Source organism: Myotis nattereri (assembly GCF_964212035.1).
Source record: "Myotis nattereri genome assembly, chromosome: 2".
Classification (NCBI taxonomy): domain Eukaryota; kingdom Metazoa; phylum Chordata; class Mammalia; order Chiroptera; family Vespertilionidae; genus Myotis; species Myotis nattereri.
This window is the reverse complement of record NC_138076.1, coordinates 210,154,661-210,176,610: the sequence shown is the minus strand read 5'-3', so window position 1 is coordinate 210,176,610 and position 21,950 is coordinate 210,154,661. Positions and strand designations below refer to the sequence as shown.

The window sequence follows — 21,950 nt, the reverse complement described above, 5'->3', positions numbered from 1 at the left end:
CAGCAGGCCCCTCGGGCCAGCCTCCTCTCCAGGAACCGGAGCCAGAGACCTACACGGTCACCATGGCAACCACCCCCCTCCATCCTGTGGGCCCAGCTGACAGTCACGGTTTCTGTCATTGGGGGCGCTCTGGAAGGAGGGGTGGGGGTGAGAGTGCTGGGTTTGGCTGGGGCGGCCATGTTTGTTTTTATAGCTGTCAAATCTGAAATCTAATCCATTTCCCAGGGTGGGCCTCCGTTGTCTAAAGGAACCAAGTAGAGAAAGGGGGCTGGGGCTGCATCCTTCTGGACCGGGAGGCAGGGAAGCCGGGCCAGCCTCTGCAGGGGAGGCCCTCCCCGCTGGTCCCCAGGGGCTCCGAGGGTGGGAGCTCAGTCCATGGGCCTTCACCGGCTGGGCCTGAGGCTGGACTCTGGGTCTTGGTCCAGCTTCGTGCTCCTCGGGCCAGGTCCACACGGTCTGTGTCCGTGTTCTGAGACGAACCAGGCTTATTCCCGCCCGGAGGTGCCCCGAGCGTGTCCCTGTCCCAGGGCCCCGTGTGTGTGAGGCTGTAGAGCCTCGCTGTGGTAACAGTGGCTACCAAGTTGAATGTGCTCCAGGCCCTGGGCTTTAAAGAGGATATCCACTCACTCATTCATTCACTCATTCATTCATTCAACTTATCTCTATGAGCAAGGACCACTGGACAGCTCCTTGGCAGCTTCTATTTAAGCAAAGCAGAGGCCCTCACTAGGACCAGGGGTGCCACTCCCGGACCCACACTCCAGTGAAATGCCCACATAAGTCCGCCGGAAGGCACACGTTATTCATAACAGCCCCAACCAGGGAACAACTCAAGGCCCCCCAACAGGAGAGTGAGTCGGGCAGGAGATTCCAACTAGGGATGAGTTTGACCCCAAGGGACATGTGGCCATTCCTGGAGACATTTTGACTGCCACACCCGGGGAGGTGGAGCACGGGCAGGTAACGAGTAGAAAACAGGGATGATGCTAAACACCCTGCAATGCCCAGAACAGCCCCCCACAAAGAATTCTCCAGCCCCAAATGTCGACAGGGCCAAGGCTGAGAAACCGTGGGGCCCGCCCACTGAGTGGAATACTACACAGCCAGGAAAAAGAACGAGCTACCAGGACACGCAACAGCATGGATAGCGTCCAAGAGCAAACAGTGTATGAACCCAAGTATATCAAGTGAAAAACCAGGCAGAGTCAACCTACATGAAGGAGTCTTTGCTGCTGTGATTTTTAGGGAGCAGCCACAGGGGTTTGGGGCGGGGGCGGGGGGAGAAGGAAGCTTCCCGGGCTAGAGACATTCTTCTTGGTCTGAGTGGAGTCACAGGAGTGTGTCTATGAGGAAAGATGCCTTGAGCTGGACATTAAGATTTGAGAGCTCTACTGCATGCAGGTTTGACCTCAATAAAAAGTGCAACAAAAAATAATGAAGCGCAGGTGCCATAAGGAACAATAAAAATGCAACAATTAAAGACAGCACCAGCTCCTGCTGGGGCGCCGGCTGTCGCAGCCCCCGCCAGAGCCTTCACCACAACCCCGCGAGGGCGGGGTGTCATCCCCGTTTCATGAACCTGTCCAAGGCCACGTGAGGGGCAGAGCCGGGGTTTAACCACCCCCGTCTCCCATGTGTTTAGGGATTTGTTCTGCTCGTGCCCTAGGCGGCCTTGGGAGACGGGCATGGCCGTCCATCACACCTACTTCACAGATACGAAAATGAAGGCCCAGAGACGGCAGGACTTGCCCACGGTGACACGGTGGCCGAGCTGGACAGAAGTTGCTTCACCAAATGGACAGGCCTGCTGGGCAGATGGTCCTAAGCCTCTCTCCACTCCCACACCTCCAGCGACGAGGAGCCCCCCACAGGCCGCACAGCCCTGCCCAGGCTGACCGGCTCTGCTTATAAGCCACGGAGCCTCCTCGGTGAGCTGAGATCCCTTCCGGGGAGGGGGCCAGGGAGTGAGCTCCCCCTTCCTTCCCTGTCCCTGCCCCCCCACCCCCGACCCCTCCCCGCTTCTTTAATCACCCATAATTTGAAAACTCATTGTATTTGGCCAAAGTGTCTGATTCCCAGATGTCCGCAGGCCGCAGTGCCCAGTGCGACAGCCGGAGTGGGGGAGTCGATGACGTGGGGGGGAAAGGCTGCCAGCAGGGAAGGGAGCCCAGGGCGGATGGTCCCCGGGACGGATGCTCCAGCCGGGAGACGCTCCAGACGCCACTGCTTCAGCCACTGCTGAGCACAGGGGCCACGGGCCCACCGCCTGTGGGCGAGCCAGTCTCAGGAGCCCCCACCCACAGGAAGAGGCGCCCGCGGGGAGCCTCCTAGAGTCCTGGGTCGGGGGTGGTAGCCGCCTCCCCGGGCCCCACAGCACCTTGGACGCTCCCCTCCCCCTTATAGCGGCTCTGAACTGAGTGTGGTCTGTGCTGGCCTCTCACCCCACCAGGCTGAGCTCTCCGTGGGCAGCGCGTAGCCATCTTCCTCTGTGCTGGCGCCCTGCCTGGGGCAGATGCTCAGGGGCGTGGCAGCCTCGGGAGGGAGTGAGACCCCTGTCGGTGGGAGGCAACAAGGAGGCTGAGGTGGGGTTTCTGCGCTGGAGGCTGCGCAGCCCCCTCCCCACCCTGCACTCCCCCTCCTCTCCTCTTTAACACGCGCCGCTCCGCATGCATGTACTCAGCACCCCCTCACTGGGTGAGGCCTACCCTGGCTCTGGGAACCCCAAAAGAAGCCAAGGCCCCTGCCCCCCCCCCCCAGAAACTATGAGCACACACTCCGCGGAGACACAGAGAGGTCCCGGGCTGGATGGAGGGTGATGACATCCTCCCGCGGCCTCCTGGGCGCCTGTCCCCACCACACGTCTCCTCTGCCTGCCCCGACCACATACGTGTACACATTCACACGGGCATCCCTTCCTGCACCCTACACACCACCACACGTGACACCCTCCTGGCCCGCCAGGCCGGCAGCAGCGGGCACGGCCCACCCACTCACCCGCAAGGCGCCTCTCACCTCCCCTGTGCCCCTGGGAAGCTCAGGGGCCCCTTCTCGGAGTGATGTTTGCAGTGCAGGGGTGTTTTATGCTCAGGGTTAGAAAGGAAGGAAGCCAGTCATGTTAAAATGATTGTCAAAATATTTTTTACAAAAACAAATTTGTGATAGAGAACTATACGAGCTCCATTGTCAGCACAGTGAGCAGGCCGAGCGGCGGTGGGGCGGGGCGTCGCTGGGGAGCAGCGGTGACCCGGGCGACAGTCCCGGGAGCTGCCATCACCCCTCCGTGGTTCGTCACCTCCGCTGGCGACAGAGAAATGCTACATTTCAGTCAGAGGTCGGGGAGGAGAAACATGCGACCTGTCCCCATCCAGGTTCACGGCCCTGGGCTTCAGACCCTTGTTGTAGAAACTCTCTCCCTTGGACTCCGGGGACCCCACAAGGCCCTGGGCAGGTCCTCCTCCTACTTTGTGAGTTCCGTCCCTTAAATGCTCCCAAGCCTCCAGGCTCCCCTCTCCTGTCCCTGACCTCACACCCGCTCCCCAGCCTGTCCCAGGCCCAGGCTTTCTCACTGCTGAGCAGCAGGCCTCCCAGACACTCGGGGACATCCCTAGGAACCTGATTCACCGTGTCCAAAATGGGTGTGTCGTACTCTCCCGACCACCAAATTCCTCCCTGCCCTTCCCACCCCCATGAATAAACCCCAACCACCACCAATCCCGGAAGTTGTCCGGACTAGAACCCTCCAGTCTCCCTCTCCCTGGTGCCACACCCATCTCAGAGACCTGTCCATCTCAGCACCTAAATCCCTCCTCCCCATCTACCCCTGAGCATCCCCACTGCCCCAAGCAGACGGCACTCTCTCGCTCACGAGTCTCCTCCTCCACCCTTGCCCCCTATGACACACCCTCCACACGGCATCCAGGGGGCTCCTTCAAAACCAAAGGGCATCTGTGGCTCCCTATGACTTTCAGAGAGTTTCCAAACTCCTTGGCTCGGCATTCAAGGCCTTTGTATAAGAGTTCTTGGCTAGACAGTGGAGAAGGTAGGTGGGTAAATGCATGAATGTAAGGGTTGGGTAGATGGCTGTGTGGGTGAATGGAGAAGAACTAGAAAGATAGACAAATGGGTGGATGGATAAGTAGGTGGGTGGATAAATGGATTGGTGGGTGGGAGCCTTCTCTACCTCTCTCCTGGAAAAGCCAGGCACAGCCTGTGGGCACACTGCTCTGTCCACCTCCACCCCAGCCCGCCTCCCCGCAAGCCCTCACACTCACACAGCACCTCACAGTCACCAGCCTCCTCCTCCTGCTTTCCAATCGAGATGGAAACTGGTGCCCAGAGAGGCCGGGTTGTTTCTGGGTGTCACACAGCAGTGAGCTGAGCCGCAGGCCTCCCTGAATGTCAGGACGTGAACTTGGGGAGAGAAGAGGGAGTCCGGAGGAGCAGAGCTCCACAGGACAGATGGGGACAGAATGGGGAAGGCGGCCCCACAGGAGAGCTGCAGCGAGGTTTGCAGGAAGACATTCCGGCTGATTAAAAAGACATATTGATTTCTCTCCGAGGGACACAAATGGGGCTGTTTTTCTCCCAACAGGATGGCGACACGGTCTGAGGGCGGCCGCGGGTCAACGCTGGCTTCTCGCACAGAAGCCAGAGCCCAGGCCCGATGGACGAGTAAAAATCCAATCATGTTTTAAATGCCCCAGGAGGGGCGAACTCCTCATTAGCCAGCCAGCCCTCTTCCTAATTCTCTGCTCTAGATCAATTACTACAAGACTTCCTGGCAGGCCTCCCGGGGCCCTCGGGGCAGCGCCGGCCAGGGCTCTGGCCACGTCGCACTCTGTCATCGCCAGGCTGGGTGGCCTGGACAAGCACTTCACCTCTCTGGGCCTCATCTGTCCCGTGGACAATCCCTACTGCCAGCATGAACGGTACCCAGCGCATAGTAGGTCCCTAATGGCCACCAGTGCCCTTCCAGACACAGTCTTCCCCTTTGCCTTCCAGAATCTGGACACCAAATGTCCTTCCACACTCAGCCCACACTCCAGGCTGTTATCAGAGTCCCCGGCGACTTCCGCTCAGCTCAGAGCCCTCGACCAGGCTGTTCCACTCGAGTCAGGAACAGTGTCCAACACATAGCTGTCTTCAATAATCACTTGCTAAATGAATGAATGCATCAATCCATCAATCATCAATCAACCAACCAACCAACCAACCAATATCTGTTGCAAGAGCCTCCTGCCTGGTCTCCAGACCTCATTCTCCCTCCCTGAAGCAGCCTTCATTTTACTCTAGGGGCAACCATTCTAGTAAATGAATTTTCCCACGCCCCATCCCGGTCGGACACCCATCCATGGCTTCCCAGTGCCCAGACGATCAAGCAGCAGCTCTAACAGCCTGTCTCACACTGTTCCAGCCACACTAAACGCCTTTCTGTCCTCAACACTGTTCCTTCTGCCTAGAATACCATTCCTCCACTGGTCTCCTGGAAAACTCCTACTCACGCACCAAGACCCAGGCCAAATGCCCACAGGCTGGTCAGGGGCAGCTTCTGCACCTGCGCTCTCTTTACACAGACATTTCCATGTGACAGTCCCTGAGACCGCCCTGTGGGCCAGGCTCTCTCTGGCCACCCCGCTGCCCTGCAGCATCTGCTCGCCGCCATGAGCACCCCCTGGGCACGGCTCGATGCTGACTTTTACTTGTAGAAAAACAACCTTCTCTACAGCAGATGGAGGGAAACGGACAATTTCCCAGACATGTGTTGCTCCTTCCAGCACACTTGTCGCCCGTCTGGGTGTTCCCATTAGGCCAGGGCTGAAGGGGAGGGGACAGCCTCCCCCAGAGAACCCCTTCCCCAGCCATAAGCAGGCTGGGTGGGCACAGCACTGGCTGGAGAAGCTGGAGTCCTAGGCTCCAGCCCACCCTGGCATTGTCCACTACTTAACGTGGGTAAGTCATGCTCCCTTCCTGGGCCTCAGTCTCCCTAGCTGTACAATGGGGAGTTAGCACCGCCCCGCCCCGCCCGGGCCTGCCACCACTCAGGAGGTGCTGGGAGAATCTAAGAGGACAACCAGAGGGAGCCTGGGAGGCCTCAGTTCGGGCGAGGGGAGATTAATGTGGGGGTGACCGAGAGCCCCTGAAGTCTCTGCGTGAGGAAAGAATAAACAAAGGAAAGAAGGCAGGTGGTCAGGGTGGGGGGCACAGCACTCGGCAGTGTCTGGAGGAAGGAGTGAGTCCAGGGGAGAAGTGATCCCCCAAAGTGACACAGCTTTGGGCTCCTGGCCAGGGGTCTGTCCCCTGTGCAGGGGAAGAGAGGGAGGGTGACACCAGCCGTCATGTGGGACAGGAGGGGTGAGATCTAGGGAGCTGCCCGTTTACATAGAAGGGATGGAAGGACTCAGCCCCAGATGCTCCCGATGGCCACACCACAGGGAGAGGGTTCAGGACAGGAGGGATGGGGTGAGGGGAGGGGAGCTTCCTGACAGTCAGGAGCCCTCAGAAAGGTCCCCAAGGCTTGATCCGGGGCCCGAGGCCCGCGAGGTGCGGCAGGACTGAGAGGCAGCCTGCGGAGGTCACCGGGGCAGCCGGGCCTCTCAGACCATCAGCAAGGACCTGGGGCCCAGCTGCCCACCGGCCATCAGGACCCTGGTGGCTCCCACCAGCTCCCCGTCAGCCCCAGCGCGCAGACAGCTGCCCTCGGCACGCAACAGTTTGCCCGATCAATTCTTGCCCTGGCTTCTCACTTGACCCCTTGACGTTGCCAACCAGAGTCACTGTGGCACCCATTTCACAGATGAGCAAACAGAGGCTAAACAGAGGCAAGAGACTGGTCCACGGCCGCCGGGCCACAAAGCCAGCAGGTCTGCGTTCACGCAGCGACCAAGCCACACACCCTGGGCCACCTCTGAGTCCTCTCCTTCCAACACCAACCCCACGGCAGCCACACCTCCACTCGGACCCTCCTCTCGAGGCGAGGCCCTGCCGGCACCTGGGCCACCATCATTGCTCCACCCCACAGGCGCCTTCCCACGGAGGTCTCCCCGGGAGCCAGAGTGGCCTCCCCTGCACAGAACGGCCCTGGCTGGCCTCTGCACACCGTGGCACGCAGCCCGTCTCAGTAGAGCTTGTTGAATGGCCTCATGAGTGGGCGAGTGAGTGATGGGTGGACAGGAGCCCTTCACCCGCTCAGTAAGCACCAGAACCCTGACAGCAAACAGCTGAGGATGAGACCGCGGCCCCGCCTTCTTCCTGTCCCAGGATAGGCCAGGTCAGAGGGCCCCGAGGCAGGGATCTAGGTCAGGTTGATTGGAAATGAGAGTACCCACAGAGCCCGCCCTAGCAAGCCGAGGGCCGGGGCAGAAGCAGGCAGAAGGGGGCAGAGGGGCAGACGAAAAGCAGGAGCCCAGCAGCAAAGGCACAGGCCGAGCCAGCCCCCCACAAGATACGTGGAGCCCGGGAGACACCACTGAGACGTCTCATGGGAAACGGATACCGGGCAGCCCTTCTGGGCCTCGCTGCCCGACTCTCCCATCCTGCAGACAGGGAGACTGAGGGCGAGCGAGGGGGGTGACTTGGCCAAAGTCCCTGGCAGCTGGCGCCTCCTGCCTCCCCACTCAGACTGGCAACCTCCCCCTGCCCAGCAGAGAGGCAGCCTTCACAGACGACTGGCTTCCCGCCGTGCATGGATGACTCGTGCATGGATGATTTGCAAGCAGGACAAGTGCTGGCTCAGCCCTGGCGGGAGGGGGAGGCAGCCGAAGGATGCAGGGGGGGGGGGGGGGGATTGCAAACTCCTGGCGGGCGCGGCCCCCAGCAGGCCACAGTGCGGTGGCCGCAGAATGTAGATGCTGGAACCCACGGAGACCGGCCTGGAACTGGGAAGCAAACCGCCCTGCCCCATGGGGTGTGGAGAACCCGTGCTGCCCCAGCTCCCCGGGGCCTGGATCAAAGCTGAGGCTGGGGGTGCAGAGCAATGGAGGCCTTCATCCCAGCTCTACCACTCCCTGGCTGTGCAACCCTGGAAAAAGTGACTGCACCGCTCTGAGCCTCACTTTCCGCGTGTGTAAAAGGGGGCCACCTCTGGGTGGTATAAGGGTTGCAGGGGATGATGCAGGCAAAGAATGCAGCGCAGTACGTGCCTGAGCTCCTGGTTGCCACGCCTGTGCTCCTCCTCTGTGCTGGGTCTACAGGAACCATCTAACCGTCTAACCCTCCCGTTACAGAGATCAGGAAACTCAGGCTCGGGGTCGAGAAACCAGAGCGAGGACACGCACCACGGCCTTTCTCCCCCTGCCCCCGGTTACACTGAGAAAGGCTCTCAACATCTGATCTGGGTGGAAAATAGGTTTCCAACTGATTAGTTCTGCAGCCGGGGCGCCCGCTGGAGGATGCCGTGATGGATTAGCCATGTCTGCACGGGTGAGGGCACGGCTACCGGCAGCATAACCGGCACAAATTTACCTAAATAACGGAGCCTGAATCTGATTTTCCCTGGAAACAATGTCCTCTGAAAGCATTGTGTTCTACCTAAAGCCTTGATGCCCAGGGTCTTACTGAATCTGCCACGAGCAGAGAGTTTGCTCAGACACACAAGGGCCCCGCTCACCTTTCGGGCACAGAAAATGAGAATGACGGCCGCCTTGTGCCGCTTTTTCTAGTCTGCCAGCTCCATCGTCACATGTTCACTATGCGGCTGCTCTGGTCTTCGTTGCCATCCTGGGACCTGGGGATGACCACCCTTTTTGTCAACTGGGGAACCTGGGGCTCAGAGAGGTTAAGAAACTGGCCCGCCCTCGTCAGTTTTTCTCAGTGGTTAGAGTGTCAGCCCTTGGACTGAAGGGCCAGGGGTTCGATTCCGGTCAAGGGCATGGACCTCAGTGGCAGGCTGAATCCCTAGCCTCCGTTGGGGTGCATGTGGGAGGCAACCAATCGGTGTGTCTCTCTCACATTGATGTTTCTCTCTCTGTGTCTCTCCCCCTTGTACCCCCCCCCCTCCCTTTCACTCTCTCTAAACATCAATGGGGGGAAATATCCTCGGGTGAAGATTAACAAAACAAAAAACAAAAGAAGAAACTGGCCCATGGCCACACAGCAAAGCAGAGGCAGAACCAGCCCCTGAGTCTGCCTGACTCGGGTCCACACACCGAACCACTCCCCCAGGAGTCCAACAGGGCCACCAAGCCTCCGACATCTCAGACCCAGAGACCTCCCCGCTGCAGCCCCAGCTGCCAACGCCTGCGCCAGGCTGGCAGGCAGACAGCACCGCTGCCGTGCGGGTGAGCAGCCTGCTCCCCGCGCCAGCCCCGGGTTCTCCGGTGAGTCAGGGGGTGACTCAGGTCTGGCCTGGCTGGCTGAGGAGCTGAGTCAGGGAGCACCGAGCCTGCAAGGGCTGCTGGCTCCAAGCCAGGGCCCCTCAGCCCCAGGGACCGCGTGCGGAGGACAGCCTGTCTGGGGCCGACCTCCCACGCTGCCCCGGGCCCACTGGGCTGACCCTGTGCCTCCCACCCGCGTACCTCGGGGCCCTCGATGGGGAGCAGACGCCTGCAGAGTCTGGAGGTGAAGGGTCCTTCCTGGTTGTCACAATGATGGAGGAGCACTGCCTACTAATATCACCACACGTCCTGTAAGGACAAGGCAGCCAGGACCACAGAGCAGGAGCACAGCCCAAATGCCAACAGTGCCCCCTGAGGGGCACCGGGTCGGCACTGCCCCTCCCTGAGCTCCCTCGCAGGGAAGCGTCCTAGAGCCCTCAGCATCTGATCAAAGACATTCACACACACACACACACACCCAAGCCCCCTAAAACCCAGCCTGAGCACCCCCGGTCGAGTCTCTGCTGCAGGAGCCCCTGTGGACACCAACATCTGCCGGTAGACACCCAGCTTGGCCTCTCTCCCACGGACCCACTCGGGCTGTGAAATCTCAGCATCGCGTTCACAGGGGGGGCCCAGAGACACGGGTCCTCAGCTCCCAAACAAGCACCGTGGCGGCCAGACACGTATTTGAAACCGAACTTCACAGTTTGGGGCTCACAGAAGCCTAGAATGTGGGTGTCACTGAACCTTAAATGGGAAGTGTGAGCCTTGGACTCAGTCGCAGAGTCTGGAATCTGAGTCGTCAGCTCTCTGGTCCAGAAGACGGCTCAGTGGTTAGGTGGCCACTTCAAGCCGAGACCTCCATCCCTCGCGCCAGCCTTGGCAGCCTCTGGCTGTGGGCCCCGGGGAGCCCGAAGGTGCTCTGAGCAGGTCCCCGTGCTGGGGTGTCCTCCTAAAGAGGGGCCCACAGCTCTGCACTCCACCCACTCCAGCAGAGACCCTCAGGTTTCCCAGATCTGGGGCAGGAGGGGGGGGTGGTTCCAGGGCCCATCATCACCTCCACTCCCAACTCAGCAGGGAGGCCAGCAGACGTGGGCTCAGCATGTGCCTCCCCCAGCCTTTCAGGGGTTAGCCTCATCACCCCGCCTGCACCCAGGCACCCCAGGCATCTAGGACAGGGCTCAGGCCCCATGCTGTGAGGCCCCAAGCACCAGTAAGGACTCTGTCTTGCTTGGTGGATCCCAAAAACCGTAAGGCCACCAAGCCTGGGTCCCAAAGCCTCCTCCTCAGCAGCCCCCAGCCGCAGGCTCACCCCTACAATCCATCCTCATATCACGGCTCAATGGTCCTTCTAATGCAGGTCTCACCACATCGCCTCCCTGCTCTAAACTTCGCCGGGTCTCCACGGCCCTCAGGACGCAGGCCAGCTCCTCACTCAGCACAGGGAGCCTGCAACATCTCCCACTGCCCCGCCAGCCTCACCTCCCCTCTCTGCCCCTCACTCACCCATCCCAGCCACACCAACTGCCCTCAGGCCCTCTCCTCCCCGGGCCTTCGCTCCTGCCGTACCCCTGTCCCCACTGCCCTCTCACCTAACACCACGCGTTATTGGAGGCTCAGCTCAGACACTGCCGATGTCTGCCAGAGAACACCAAAGGAGCACCGTGGCTGTGCCCTGTGCTGGGCGCTGGGGTCCGGCAGTGAACATGACAAGCTGAGTCCGTGTCCTGGTTATGTGGTGGCACCCCCGGAAGAGGCCAATGTTAGGCTCAGGTAGTGACAACCAACAGAGTGGCTGAGGGGAAATCCCAGAGGGCTTCCCTGAGGAGGTGACACAAGCTGTGATTTGAAGGATGCAACAAAGGACTTGCCCAGGTGAAGAGAGCAGGGAAGATCGTTTCAGACAAAGGGAAGAGCATGTGAGAAGCCTGAAGCCTAGAGGAGCACGGAGGACGCAGAGTGGAGAGGCTGGTGAGGGGCACACAGGGTCTGGTGGGCTGGGTCAGGACTTGGCTGAGGGCAGCGGGAAATGGTTTCGGGTCTGAAGCAGGGGGGTGACATGAGCAGACGAGAGGCAACAGTGAAGGCAGGCAGATTCGTGAGGGGCTGCTTGCCGCTGCCTCGGGCCCCAAACAGATGCCTGGGGCCCATGCCCATGGGTCCCCGTTTCAGCTCTCATCACCCCAGTGGTCACCATCCATCAGATGGTTCAGTCACTGGGAGCTGGGCCATGGGCCAGGGTCTGACTTAACTCCGTCCTCAGTTCCAGTGCAGAGCTGGGGTTCACCCCTGAGGGCTTCCCGGGCCAGCCGGCCACTGGCAGTCAGCAACTTCTAGAATGTTCCCATCAGCAGGTCCTCATCAGTCCGACCTCCATGCCCAATGCCTCCCCAGAGCCACCACTAAGCTCTCTCCCCACCAACCAGGCATGGCCAGCGGCCTCAGGCCTCCCAACCAGGGCAGGCGTGGCCAGCGGGCTCATCAGGGAACAGGGTGGCCCAGGCAGGGCCCCGACAAGCCCAGGCCGCACGAAGGATATGGGTTACACACCATCTTGATACACCAGTTCCGGGGGCTGGTGGTCTGTCGCAGGCAGAAGAAGGCAACGGGCGCCAGGTCCGGGTGAGGGACGTCTGCGTTGGCTCCATCCTGGGGCTCCTCCAGGCCCGGAGGGGAGGGCGGGGGGCTCCGGGGCCCCGGCTGCTCTGTGACCCCCGGCTCAGGGGCCAGGGCCACAGCAGAAGAGGAGGGCGGCGAGCAGCTCTCAGCCATGTCAGCGCCGAGCAGGGAGCCTGGGGGAGAAAAAGAAGTGACTGGGACACGCTCCCCAACCAGCCTCCCCCGAAAGGCGGCAGGCCCCCAACCTCGCCCCCTGGGCCCTCAGCTCTTTCCTAACCCCTGGCCATGAGGGGAGGAATGAACCGCGGGCCCAGATGCCTCCGAGTGGGAATCCACTTCCAGGCTGGGTGGTCCAGGGCAAGTCCGGTCAACCTCAGTTTGAGGAGATGAAGAGTGGGGGGAGCAAAGCCTTAGATTGTGCCATAGCTGGTTTGGCTCAGTGGATAGAGCATCGGCCTGTGGACCAAAGGGTCCCAGGTTCGATTCTGGTCGAGGGCATCTACCTCAGTTGCAGGCTCCTCCCCGGCCCGGCCTGGGCTCCTGCAGGAGGCAACCAATCGATATGACTCTCTGTCTTTCCTTCTCTCTTCCACTCTCTCTAAAAATCAATGGAAAAATATCCTCAAGTGAGGATTAAAAATAATAATTTTTTAAAAAACACGTAGATTGCAGTTGTGATATTAGTTGTGTATTTATTATGAGACTAAAGTTGTGTATTCATTGCATCATCAAAGGTAAGGAAAATTCGCCAAAAAAAGGGAAAGTTACTGTAAAGACAGACATTATTGCCAGGATGACACGTGTTACAAAGGGAGAAGTTGGGGTGCTGGGGGGCCAGAAACCGGGGGGCCTGGGCAAGCAGAGAGGAACTCAGGGCAGGCTCCCCCGGGGACAGCTGAGCTGAGCCCTGCTTTTGAGCCCAGGGTCCCACCACCACAGCCTCACAGAGCTGAGAACCCAGATACCTTATGCACCGACCTCTCGTTTACAGATGGAGAAACTGAGGCCCAGAGAAGGGACAGAACAGATAACAGCAGAGACAGGACTCCCTCGGGGCCAGCTTCCAGGGTGTCCGACCTGTGCAGCGCCCAGGGCCCCACACTCAGAGGGCCTACGCTTGCTTTAATGCTCTGCTGTCACCATCCTGAAACTTAATAACTTTTGATCTGGGCCCAGCAAATCGTACAGCCGGTCCTGACTCCATCTCCGGTGCTTCCACATCCTGGTCTTGTCTGAGGCTCACAACAACCCCAGCAGGGTTATTGTGCCCATTTAGCAGACAGAGAAACTGAGGCCCCGAGAAGGGCGCGCCATGCCAGGTCCACGCACTGGGGCATGTTTAGAGGCCAGATTCCCAGCACCAGCCCTCCAGACGCAGCGATGACTGACCGTGCCTCGCCTGTCCCCCTCTACCGCTGGACAATGCCAGGGCGGGAAGAACAGCGCTTTTCAGGGCCTGCCCCTCACCATCACCTCCAAGAGGCTACCAATCCCTGAGTCTTTATCCACGGGGTTCTCCTGAACCCCCGAACCCTGCCAGTGCCAGGCTGGGCAGTGGGAGTTGGAGATGAGGCCCAAATGCCTCACGCCCACCCGGCTGCCACCCGTGGCTGCTGAGCCGTCTGCTGAGCTGCCCAGAGCTGATGCATTTGGACATTTCCCTGGCTCCCGGGGACAACAGGCGGGAGTTGGCACCGCCTGTCACTTCGCCCGGTTGGTCAGGGAGGCACCGTTTCCTCTCAAGCTTAAGGCTTTGCTCTTGGTTCCAGAAAAACAACCACAGGCCTTACATAAGCTCCCAGGCACCTCGGCCGCCACGTGCCAACCCCTGGGCTGAAAACTTCCTCCCTGGGGTGGCTCCAGGTCTGCCCACACCGTGCCAGCCTCGGAGTCCACAGGTCCCTCACTCCAGCCAAACGCACCTCCTCAGGTCCCGGAGCGCGGGCTGCCTCCTCCGGCCTCTCCCTGGAGCACTCGCTCCTTCATCTCCCGTACCCTGTTCTCCCAGGCCCTGGAGATTCATCCATTTGTCCAACAATATTTCCTGAGCACCTACTATGTGCACAGGCTGTGCAGGCTACGCTGGTGAATGAGCCAGGCTTGGCACCAGCCCTCATCCACAATGCCAGCACTCCAGCAAGGGAAAAAGACACGCGTCAATTAATCTCTCTCCCCGGGTTTCCATCACTCTTATCACTACCAAGCACACCGTCTCATTTATGTATTTCCATCTTTATGATTTAGTGTCTGTCTTCTCACCTGAAAGAAGGCTGTAAGACAGCAGGGACTGTGGTCTGTTTAGTTCACTGCTGTGTCCCCCCCAGTGCCTGGAACAGTGCCTGGAACATACTAGGTGCTCAATAAATATTTGTTGACTAAAGTAAAAAGAAGTGCTGGGAAATAAATAAACAAGAGAGAAAGGGGGGAGTGGGGAGAAACCACCTTGTCCTCTCTAAAGAAAGAGACATTTAAGATAAAAACAGGAATCAGAAGCCCAGCCGGTGTGGCTCAATGGTTGAGTATCAACCCATGATTCCTCATCAGAGCACATCCCTGGGTTGCAGGCTCGATCCCCAGTAGGGGGCGTGCAGGAGGCAGCCGATCAATGATTCTCCCTCATCATTGATGTTTCTATCTCTCTCTCCCTCCCCTTCCTCTCTCTGAAATCAATAAAAACATATTTAATAAAAAACAAGAACCATAAGGCATCATCATGGGGGTAGAAGGAATCGCATAGGCAAAGTCTGGGAAGCTGGAGTAACCTCGGTGCCTTTAAGGACCAGAAAAGAGGCCAGGCTGGCGGAGCCTGGGGCAGGGAGCGGGGTGGGCGTGGAGAGTTCAGCAGGGCCCGTTGTGAGGCCATAGAAGAAGCTTGCGTTTCAGTCCGAGTGCAACAGGATCCGTGGAAGGGGTTTATGTAAGGAGGGGTGTGCTCTGGTCTGGGCCTTTAAGCCATCCCTCTGAGGGTGGGAGGGAGGTGGGTGGAGGGGCAGGGGTGGGGCAGGGAGGGCCACTGGAGGCTGGAGAAATGGGCTGGCCGAGGCTGGGATGCTGGTGGAGGTGAGAAGGGAGTGAATTTGAGATAAATTGTAGAGGCCAGAAGAGCCAGGCCTTGTATTGGCCCAAGGCCACCCCACCCACTTCCGCCAAAACCCTTCCTGTACCCACACAGGTGGGCAGAGCTGCCCTGGCTCAGGGGTCGCGTGGGATCACGCCCTCTCCTCACTCCCTGCTTAAAGCTGATGTGGGTGGATGTCCTTTCTCTTCTCACCTCTCCGCCCCCCTCTCTGCGGGGCTACTTCTGACCACAACTGCCAAGGCCACCCCCAGCCCACACCCCAGTGACCACCCTCCTCCGCCCTCTGACCTGTTCCCCACTGACCACCCTCCTCCACCCTCTGACCTGTTCCCCACTGACCACCCTCCTCCACCCTCTGACCTGTTCCCCACTGACCACCCTCCTCCGCCCTCTGACCTGTTCCCCACTGACCACCCTCCTCCGCCCTCTGACCTGTTCCCCACTGACCACCCTCCTCCGCCCTCTGACCTGTTCCCCACTGACCACCCTCCTCCGCCCTCTGACCTGTTCCCCACTGACCACCCTCCTCCGCCCTCTGACCTGTTCCCCACTGACCACCCTCCTCCACCCTCTGACCTGTTCCCCACTGACCACCCTCCTCCACCCTCTGACCTGTTCCCCACTGACCACCCTCCTCCACCCTCTGACCTGTTCCCCACTGACCACCCTCCTCCACCCTCTGAACTGTTCCCCACTGACCATCCTCCTCCACCCTCTGACCTGTTCCCCACTGACCACCCTCCTCCACCCTCTGACCTGTTCCCCACTGACCACCCCTCCTCCACCCTCTGACCTGTTCCCCACTGACCACCCCTCCTCCACCCTCTGACCTGTTCCCCACTGACCACCCCTCCTCCACCCTCTGACCTGTTCCCCACTGACCACCCCTCCTCCACCCTCTGACCTGTTCCCCACTGACCACCCCTCCTCCACCCTCTGACCTGTTCCCCACTGACCACCCAGACTTGCTCCCTAATTTTGTCTTTGCCTGTGCCTATAGCCCAGCGCCTGTCACCAGCTGCCCACGTGCCTCTGGCTGGAAGCCCTTGGGGATTGGCAGCCGGGCCCACCTGGGCACCATCCTGTGGGCAGATGGAGCCTCGCTGAGTCGAGAGGACGTGCGCTAAGTGGCAGCACTGGTAGATTCAAACTAAGGTCCATCTGGCCCCAGAGTCACAGCTGCCTCCACACGCCAGTGTCCTTCCTCTGGACGCTCCCGGGGAGGGCCCACCAGGCAGTGGGTGGTAACTGGGCTGGCCTCCATCAGCAGGGGCTGGGGCAGAGCAGCACCCCCCGTGCCTGGGGAATACACCCACCCCTGACTCCATCAGCCTCTTGGAGTCTCAGCTGTCCTCCCTGTAAAGCTCAGCTCCCTTCCTGCTTGCCTCACGGGCCCTTGTGAATACATGATGTGGATGGGCAGGCTCTCTAGGACCCATGAAGGTGGATGTCCAAGCATGCATGGAGCCAGCTAAGCCATCCCCAGGGGCTGCCACCCCGGCCCTCTCTCCACATCACTACTATCTCTACCACCATCATCACCACCACAATCACCATCACCATCACTATTACCATCATCTCCATCACCATCACCTCCATTGACGCCATCACCACCACCTCCATCAACACCATCACCATCAGCTCCATCGACACCATCACCACCATCACCATCACCTCCATCACCATCACCTCTATCACCACCACTACCACCATCACTTTCATCACCACCACCTCCATCACCACCATCACCATCACCTCTATCACCACCATCATTACCACCATCACTTTCACCACCACCACCTCCATCACCACCATCACCATCACCTCTATCACCACCACTACCACCATCACTTTCATCACCACCACCTCCATCACCACCATCACCATCACCTCTATCACCACCATCACCATCACCTCTGTCACCACCATCATTACCACCATCACAATCACCATTACCTCCATCATCACCATTGTCATCACCATCACCCCATCATCATCACCACCATCACCATTACCATCATCTCCATCACCACTATCGCCACCATCACCACCATCACCATCATCTCCATCACCTCCATCACCACTATCACCACCACCATCCACCACCACCTCCATTACCATCACCACCATCATCACATCATCATGGAGGCTCTATGTCTGACTGTGTCAGGCAATGGGCAAAGGGCTTTCTATGCGTTGTCTATGTCGATTTCCACACAGCCCCATGAGGTACAGGCCATGGTTATTCCTACTTATGTGGAAGGCGACTGGGGCCCAGGAGCAGTGCCCAAAGTCACCCATGTGGTACAGGGCAGAGTCTGGTTCCCAGCTCAGGCCACTCCTAAGCCCAAGCACTGACCCATTGCAGGCACCACGCTGGGACAGGGACAGGTGCCCTGAAACCAGGCCTTTCCTCTCGACTGAGTCACCAGGCAGTGGAGTTATAGCTGCTGGTCCAGCGAAGACCCCCAGTGTGGGCAGAGAGACCCTCCAAGTGTCCCAGCGTCTGTGGGGAACCTCCTGGAATCTTCCAGCTGGTACTGCGAAGGCCTTGGAATGACGTGTAGGGAGGCCTGAGCCTGCACAGCTTGGGGTCTTGGTGGAGAAAGACCTGAGGTCTGGCCTGGTCACCCCAGACAGGGTGTGTGTGTGTGTGTGTGTGTGTGTGTGTGTGTGTTCACAGGCACACACAGGCAGGCCACTTGCTTATTCCTTTGTCAACAACCACACATCAGCTAATGTCACAGCTAGAAAAACAAGCAACAAATTCATTCTGAGAACACGAGAATCCAGGACACTCAAATCATAATATCTTAGAATCACTCAGAACCTCAGAGGCCCAAGATATTAACTACAATAACCTGAGACTCTATAGTGTGGTGTTTCAGAGCCTGGGCGCCCGAAGCCAAAACCTATGCTGAAGTTCCAGCTAACACCAATCCACCTGGCACACGACTCAGGCTGGCAGGGGTCCTCGGTGGCCCTGTCTATACACTGAGGGTGACAACTGCTCTGGAGCAGGGCTGCTGTGAGGATGAACTAGGGTCACACACAGGAAGCCCTGGCCACACACCGGACACTGGGCCAGCCACAGGGAGCCCATGGTGGTTGCCTGCGTGTTGGCGCCATCAGCCATGGAATTCCAGAATCCTGGAGCGCAGGAGCCCCAGAACACAGCGTCTGGTGTCAGACTCTTAGGAGCTCTTGACCTTCACACAGGGAATCTCTGAAAAGATGGACCCCAAAGTGGCCTGCTGTGTCAGCACACAGTCACACACACAATACACAGATGCACACTATCACATAGACACACATCTCACTATCACACTCACATACACAATCAGATATACACTCACACACAGATACACACACTCTCACACTGACACACACACACACATAACGCCTACTCACACAGATGCACACACCTCACTCACTCACACACACGCCAGTGCAGAGGCTGCCTATAGAAAAGTCCTTGTGAGGCTGCAGGAACCTGCCTCCCGGAATCTTCCAGCCGCCGTCCCAGAGCCCCTGGAATCCACTGTCTGCTCCCTCTTCCACATGACAGCGCTGCAGATGCTTGACGACAGCCCGCCCGCCCCCAGCCTCATCTGCACAGGCCTCTTGTCGCCAGCTTCCTCATCCATTCCTTGGGTGACAATTTCCAGATCGTCTGCTCCTTGGGACCCCCTCCCCAGCCACATTCTCCTTTGCCTATTTTCCGCCACAAAGGCTGGACCAGCTTTGCACCAAGTCACCCAGAGCAGAGCAGACGAATCACCTGCCTGGCTCTGCAGGGAGGCCCTCTCTTGATGCAGCCTGGGAGCCCCACAGCCTGGCTGGCAACCCAATCAGACTGCCGCACCTGTGGGGCATGTGGTCCACTGGTCTCCTCAGATCTTCTTCGGAGGAACTGTAGCAAAGACAAGGCTCCTCTAGAGTACAGCCGAATGCCTGCAGTTTGGCCCCTACCTGCGTGACCTGACACAAAACGTGCTCTGGTCTGGCCAGCTGAGCCAGCCCATGTACTGCAGCCACTTTGGTCCTGTCACCACAATCAACAGCGAGCCCTCCCAGCTTTTCAATGTTCAATGAGTCGGGTTGGCAGCCCCTCCTATGATGGCCAACAAGAGCTGTAGACACCATTCTTTGTCCAGCACTGACTATGTGCCGGGCACCTCGTTACAACCCGGTGAAGAAGCGATTTTACTCTCTCCACTTTATAGATAAGGAGACTGAGGCACAGAGAGGTTAAGGCATTTTCCCAAGGTCAAGAAGTACTTGGCGAAAGAGTTGGGATTTGGATCTTGGAGGCCCAAACCCAGGTCACCAGTTAAAGGGCAGGCCATGGACAGGAAGTTGCAGCCCACCACCCAGGGCTCGGACCGAAGAACACGGCTGCGTTTGACACGTGGGGGTGCAGATCGTGGAAGGCTATAAAAGACTAGGTGTTCGGATGCCCTTGAGCAAGCGCTGGGTGCCTGTGGGGCTCTGAACACATGGCTCCCTGTCCATGTGTCTGTCACTAGGCGTCGTTTGTTTGTCAGCTCTCAGCCTTATGACAAGTGCCAGCAAGTGAGGCTGTCTGCGTCTCCCCCAGAGTGTTTGAACATTTCCCAGCAGGTGACTGCTGATCTGTTCTTACTCACTCTGCAGTAATTAGGGCCTTGGGTCTGACTTCAGCTACAAATCCGGGTGAGCATGGTCCCCGAGGGGAGGAAGGGTGTCCTAGCAGAAAGAGCACTGGGTCTGGAGTCCCAGGGCCCAGGTTCGAGTCCCAGCTCCGCCCTCCCTGCATCATCTAGTTTCATCAAGCTGTGTTTGCTCTTGAGTAAAATGCAAACATGTTTCTCTCTCTGTCTCACAAAAAGGATAGCAAGCTAGAAAGGAGATGTGGAAAGTACCTTTGTGAAAGAAAAGCTGTTTCACTGCACCAGGACCGTGCTGGGCACTGTCGAGACAGTTGCAGGCCTTACAAAAACCCTTTAAGGTAGAAGGTACTGTCTCAATTTTACAGGAAGCAGACGCTCCGGGATGCTAAGTGCCTTGGCCCTCTGGGTGGTGTTTGCAATCATGGACTTGCTCCTTCCTCTCCAGCCAGGACAGGGGCTGAGTGATCCAGGGAGAAGGCCTAAGTCCCTGGACCACCAGAGAGTGGCATGAGGCCCTCACTGCCCATCAAGGCCAGCGGTCAGCGGTGGGGAGAGGGAAAACCCTGATGCTCTTCTCATAATGCATCATGAGCGAGAGCCCCGGCCAGAGCGCCGGGGGAGGGGATGCTGGCAGAGGTAGGGCCTCCGAGGTGAAGGCGGAAGGTTTGTGAGGCAGGGCCAGGCCCAAAAGCCCGGGGCCTCCGCCCGGGGGAAACCACTTCCTGCTCATCCGCTCCTGCTCCAGGGCGGCCAAACTCCTTGTGCTTTCACAGCCTTTATGGTCCGCACCCCCATGTCAGGCACAGCCTACGTCTCCCCTCTGAGAGCACAAAAGGAACCCAGCCCTGTGGCCACGCATCCGCATGGCACCTGGCACAAGGGTGGCCCCAGGCCCCGCCCATGGGCACAGAAGCTCCAAGCGGGCAGATTTTGTCTATTCCCTTCTGTTCACTGTAGTGCCCACCAGTAACCAGAACAGGGCTTGGCACATAGTAGGTGCTTAATAAATACAAGAGAGACACGGAAATCAGATGTGTTTTCTCCCTTACACTGGCAGCCATGAGGGGGGACGACTCAGCCCACATCTTCCTGAACATCAGGATCCACAGGCCCACAGACCTATGGACCCACAGACCATGAACCACCCTCCACAGGTTCGCAGACACAGCCACCCACAGACCTGCAGACCCACGGACCCCTGGACCTTAAGGTCCCCAGACCCCACATGCTCACACGTTCACAGAGACCCGCAGACCACAGAACCCGAGCATGAGCCCACGGGCCACGCGCCCCCAGATCACACACCCACAGCTCCCTCAGCCCAGCCCAGGACTCCTGGGGGCGCAAGGGAGGGCACAACGCAAGAGCTCATCCTGTGAATGTGTGGGAAGAAAACATTCCGCAGAAAAAAACAGGAGGGAGGGAGGGAAGGGGTCAGACGGAGCGGAGGCTGGGAAGGAGGACGAGAAAGGAAAAGGAGGGGTGATGGAGACAGAAGGAGGACCCTGCAGCCGGGGGGCGGGGGGGGTGGTCTCCCTGGAGCCTGCACCCAGCCCAGCATCCCCTCTTCCCAGATGTAGTGTTTAAGCACCTGGGGTGGAGGGTAGGCACTCAGAGAACGAGCCAGCCGAAGGAGAGACAGAGGGATCAAGGAGCCCCTAAGAGCCTGTTTCTTACCTTGGACAGCGCTGGGAGCTGTTTGGGGGGGGGGGGGGACAGTTCCTCCAGGGCAGGGGAGGGACAGAGTGGTGCCTAGAAACAGACTCTCCTAGGAGGGCTGAGGCCGAGGGGAGCCCCACTTGGGGCTCAGGGTGAGGGTGGAGGAGATGGCACTGGAGGGGGACTAGGGGCAGGGAGCTGGAGGTAGCCCCCACAGGTTCAGGGTGTGGATCTGGGTTCAGAACCATAGAGAGGCTGCAGTCACACTGGTCGCTGAAACTGCCTCCAGCTGGGCTGTAGGCTCACGAGGGCCAGGCTGTCTGCAGCCAGTGGCAGAAGGTGGGAGAGGAGGGGTTCTCCCAGCAACCTCAGCCTCTACCGCCCCATCCAAGGTCAAGGAGAGTCAGGGAACAGGGACAGGGAAACTGCTGCTTGGGGCCCCCTGGTGGGTCTAGATTCTCTAGAAGATGCCCTCTCAGAGGAGCGGGAAAGGGGCCTGAGGAGAAGGGTGCAGAGTCCCTCCTCCAGGCTGGCCATCACGGTCCGGAGGTAAGCCTGGACAGCTCTGCACCGCCAGGAAGGGAGCTGGAGGCAGCTGGTGCCGGCCCTGCCGTGGTTTGTGTTTGG

At 59.1% G+C, this 21,950-nt stretch overlaps 1 protein-coding gene and 1 long non-coding RNA gene across 2 annotated transcripts in view; both read right to left on the bottom strand.

The window, feature by feature from the left end:
* Positions 1-21,950, bottom strand: part of CACNA1I (calcium voltage-gated channel subunit alpha1 I) — a 102,701-nt gene that overhangs the window by 79,188 nt on the left and 1,563 nt on the right. The window contains exon 2 of the mRNA XM_081082896.1: positions 11,845-12,106. Coding sequence (XP_080939022.1) covers positions 11,845-12,106 — 262 coding nt within the window. The remainder of the gene's footprint in view (positions 1-11,844; positions 12,107-21,950) is intronic.
* Positions 3,160-9,550, bottom strand: LOC308513103. Its single transcript, XR_013995509.1, has 3 exons — positions 9,513-9,550; positions 8,606-8,722; positions 3,160-3,297 (listed from the first exon to the last, which is right to left on the bottom strand). It is a non-coding gene; the product is annotated as an uncharacterized lncRNA (long non-coding RNA).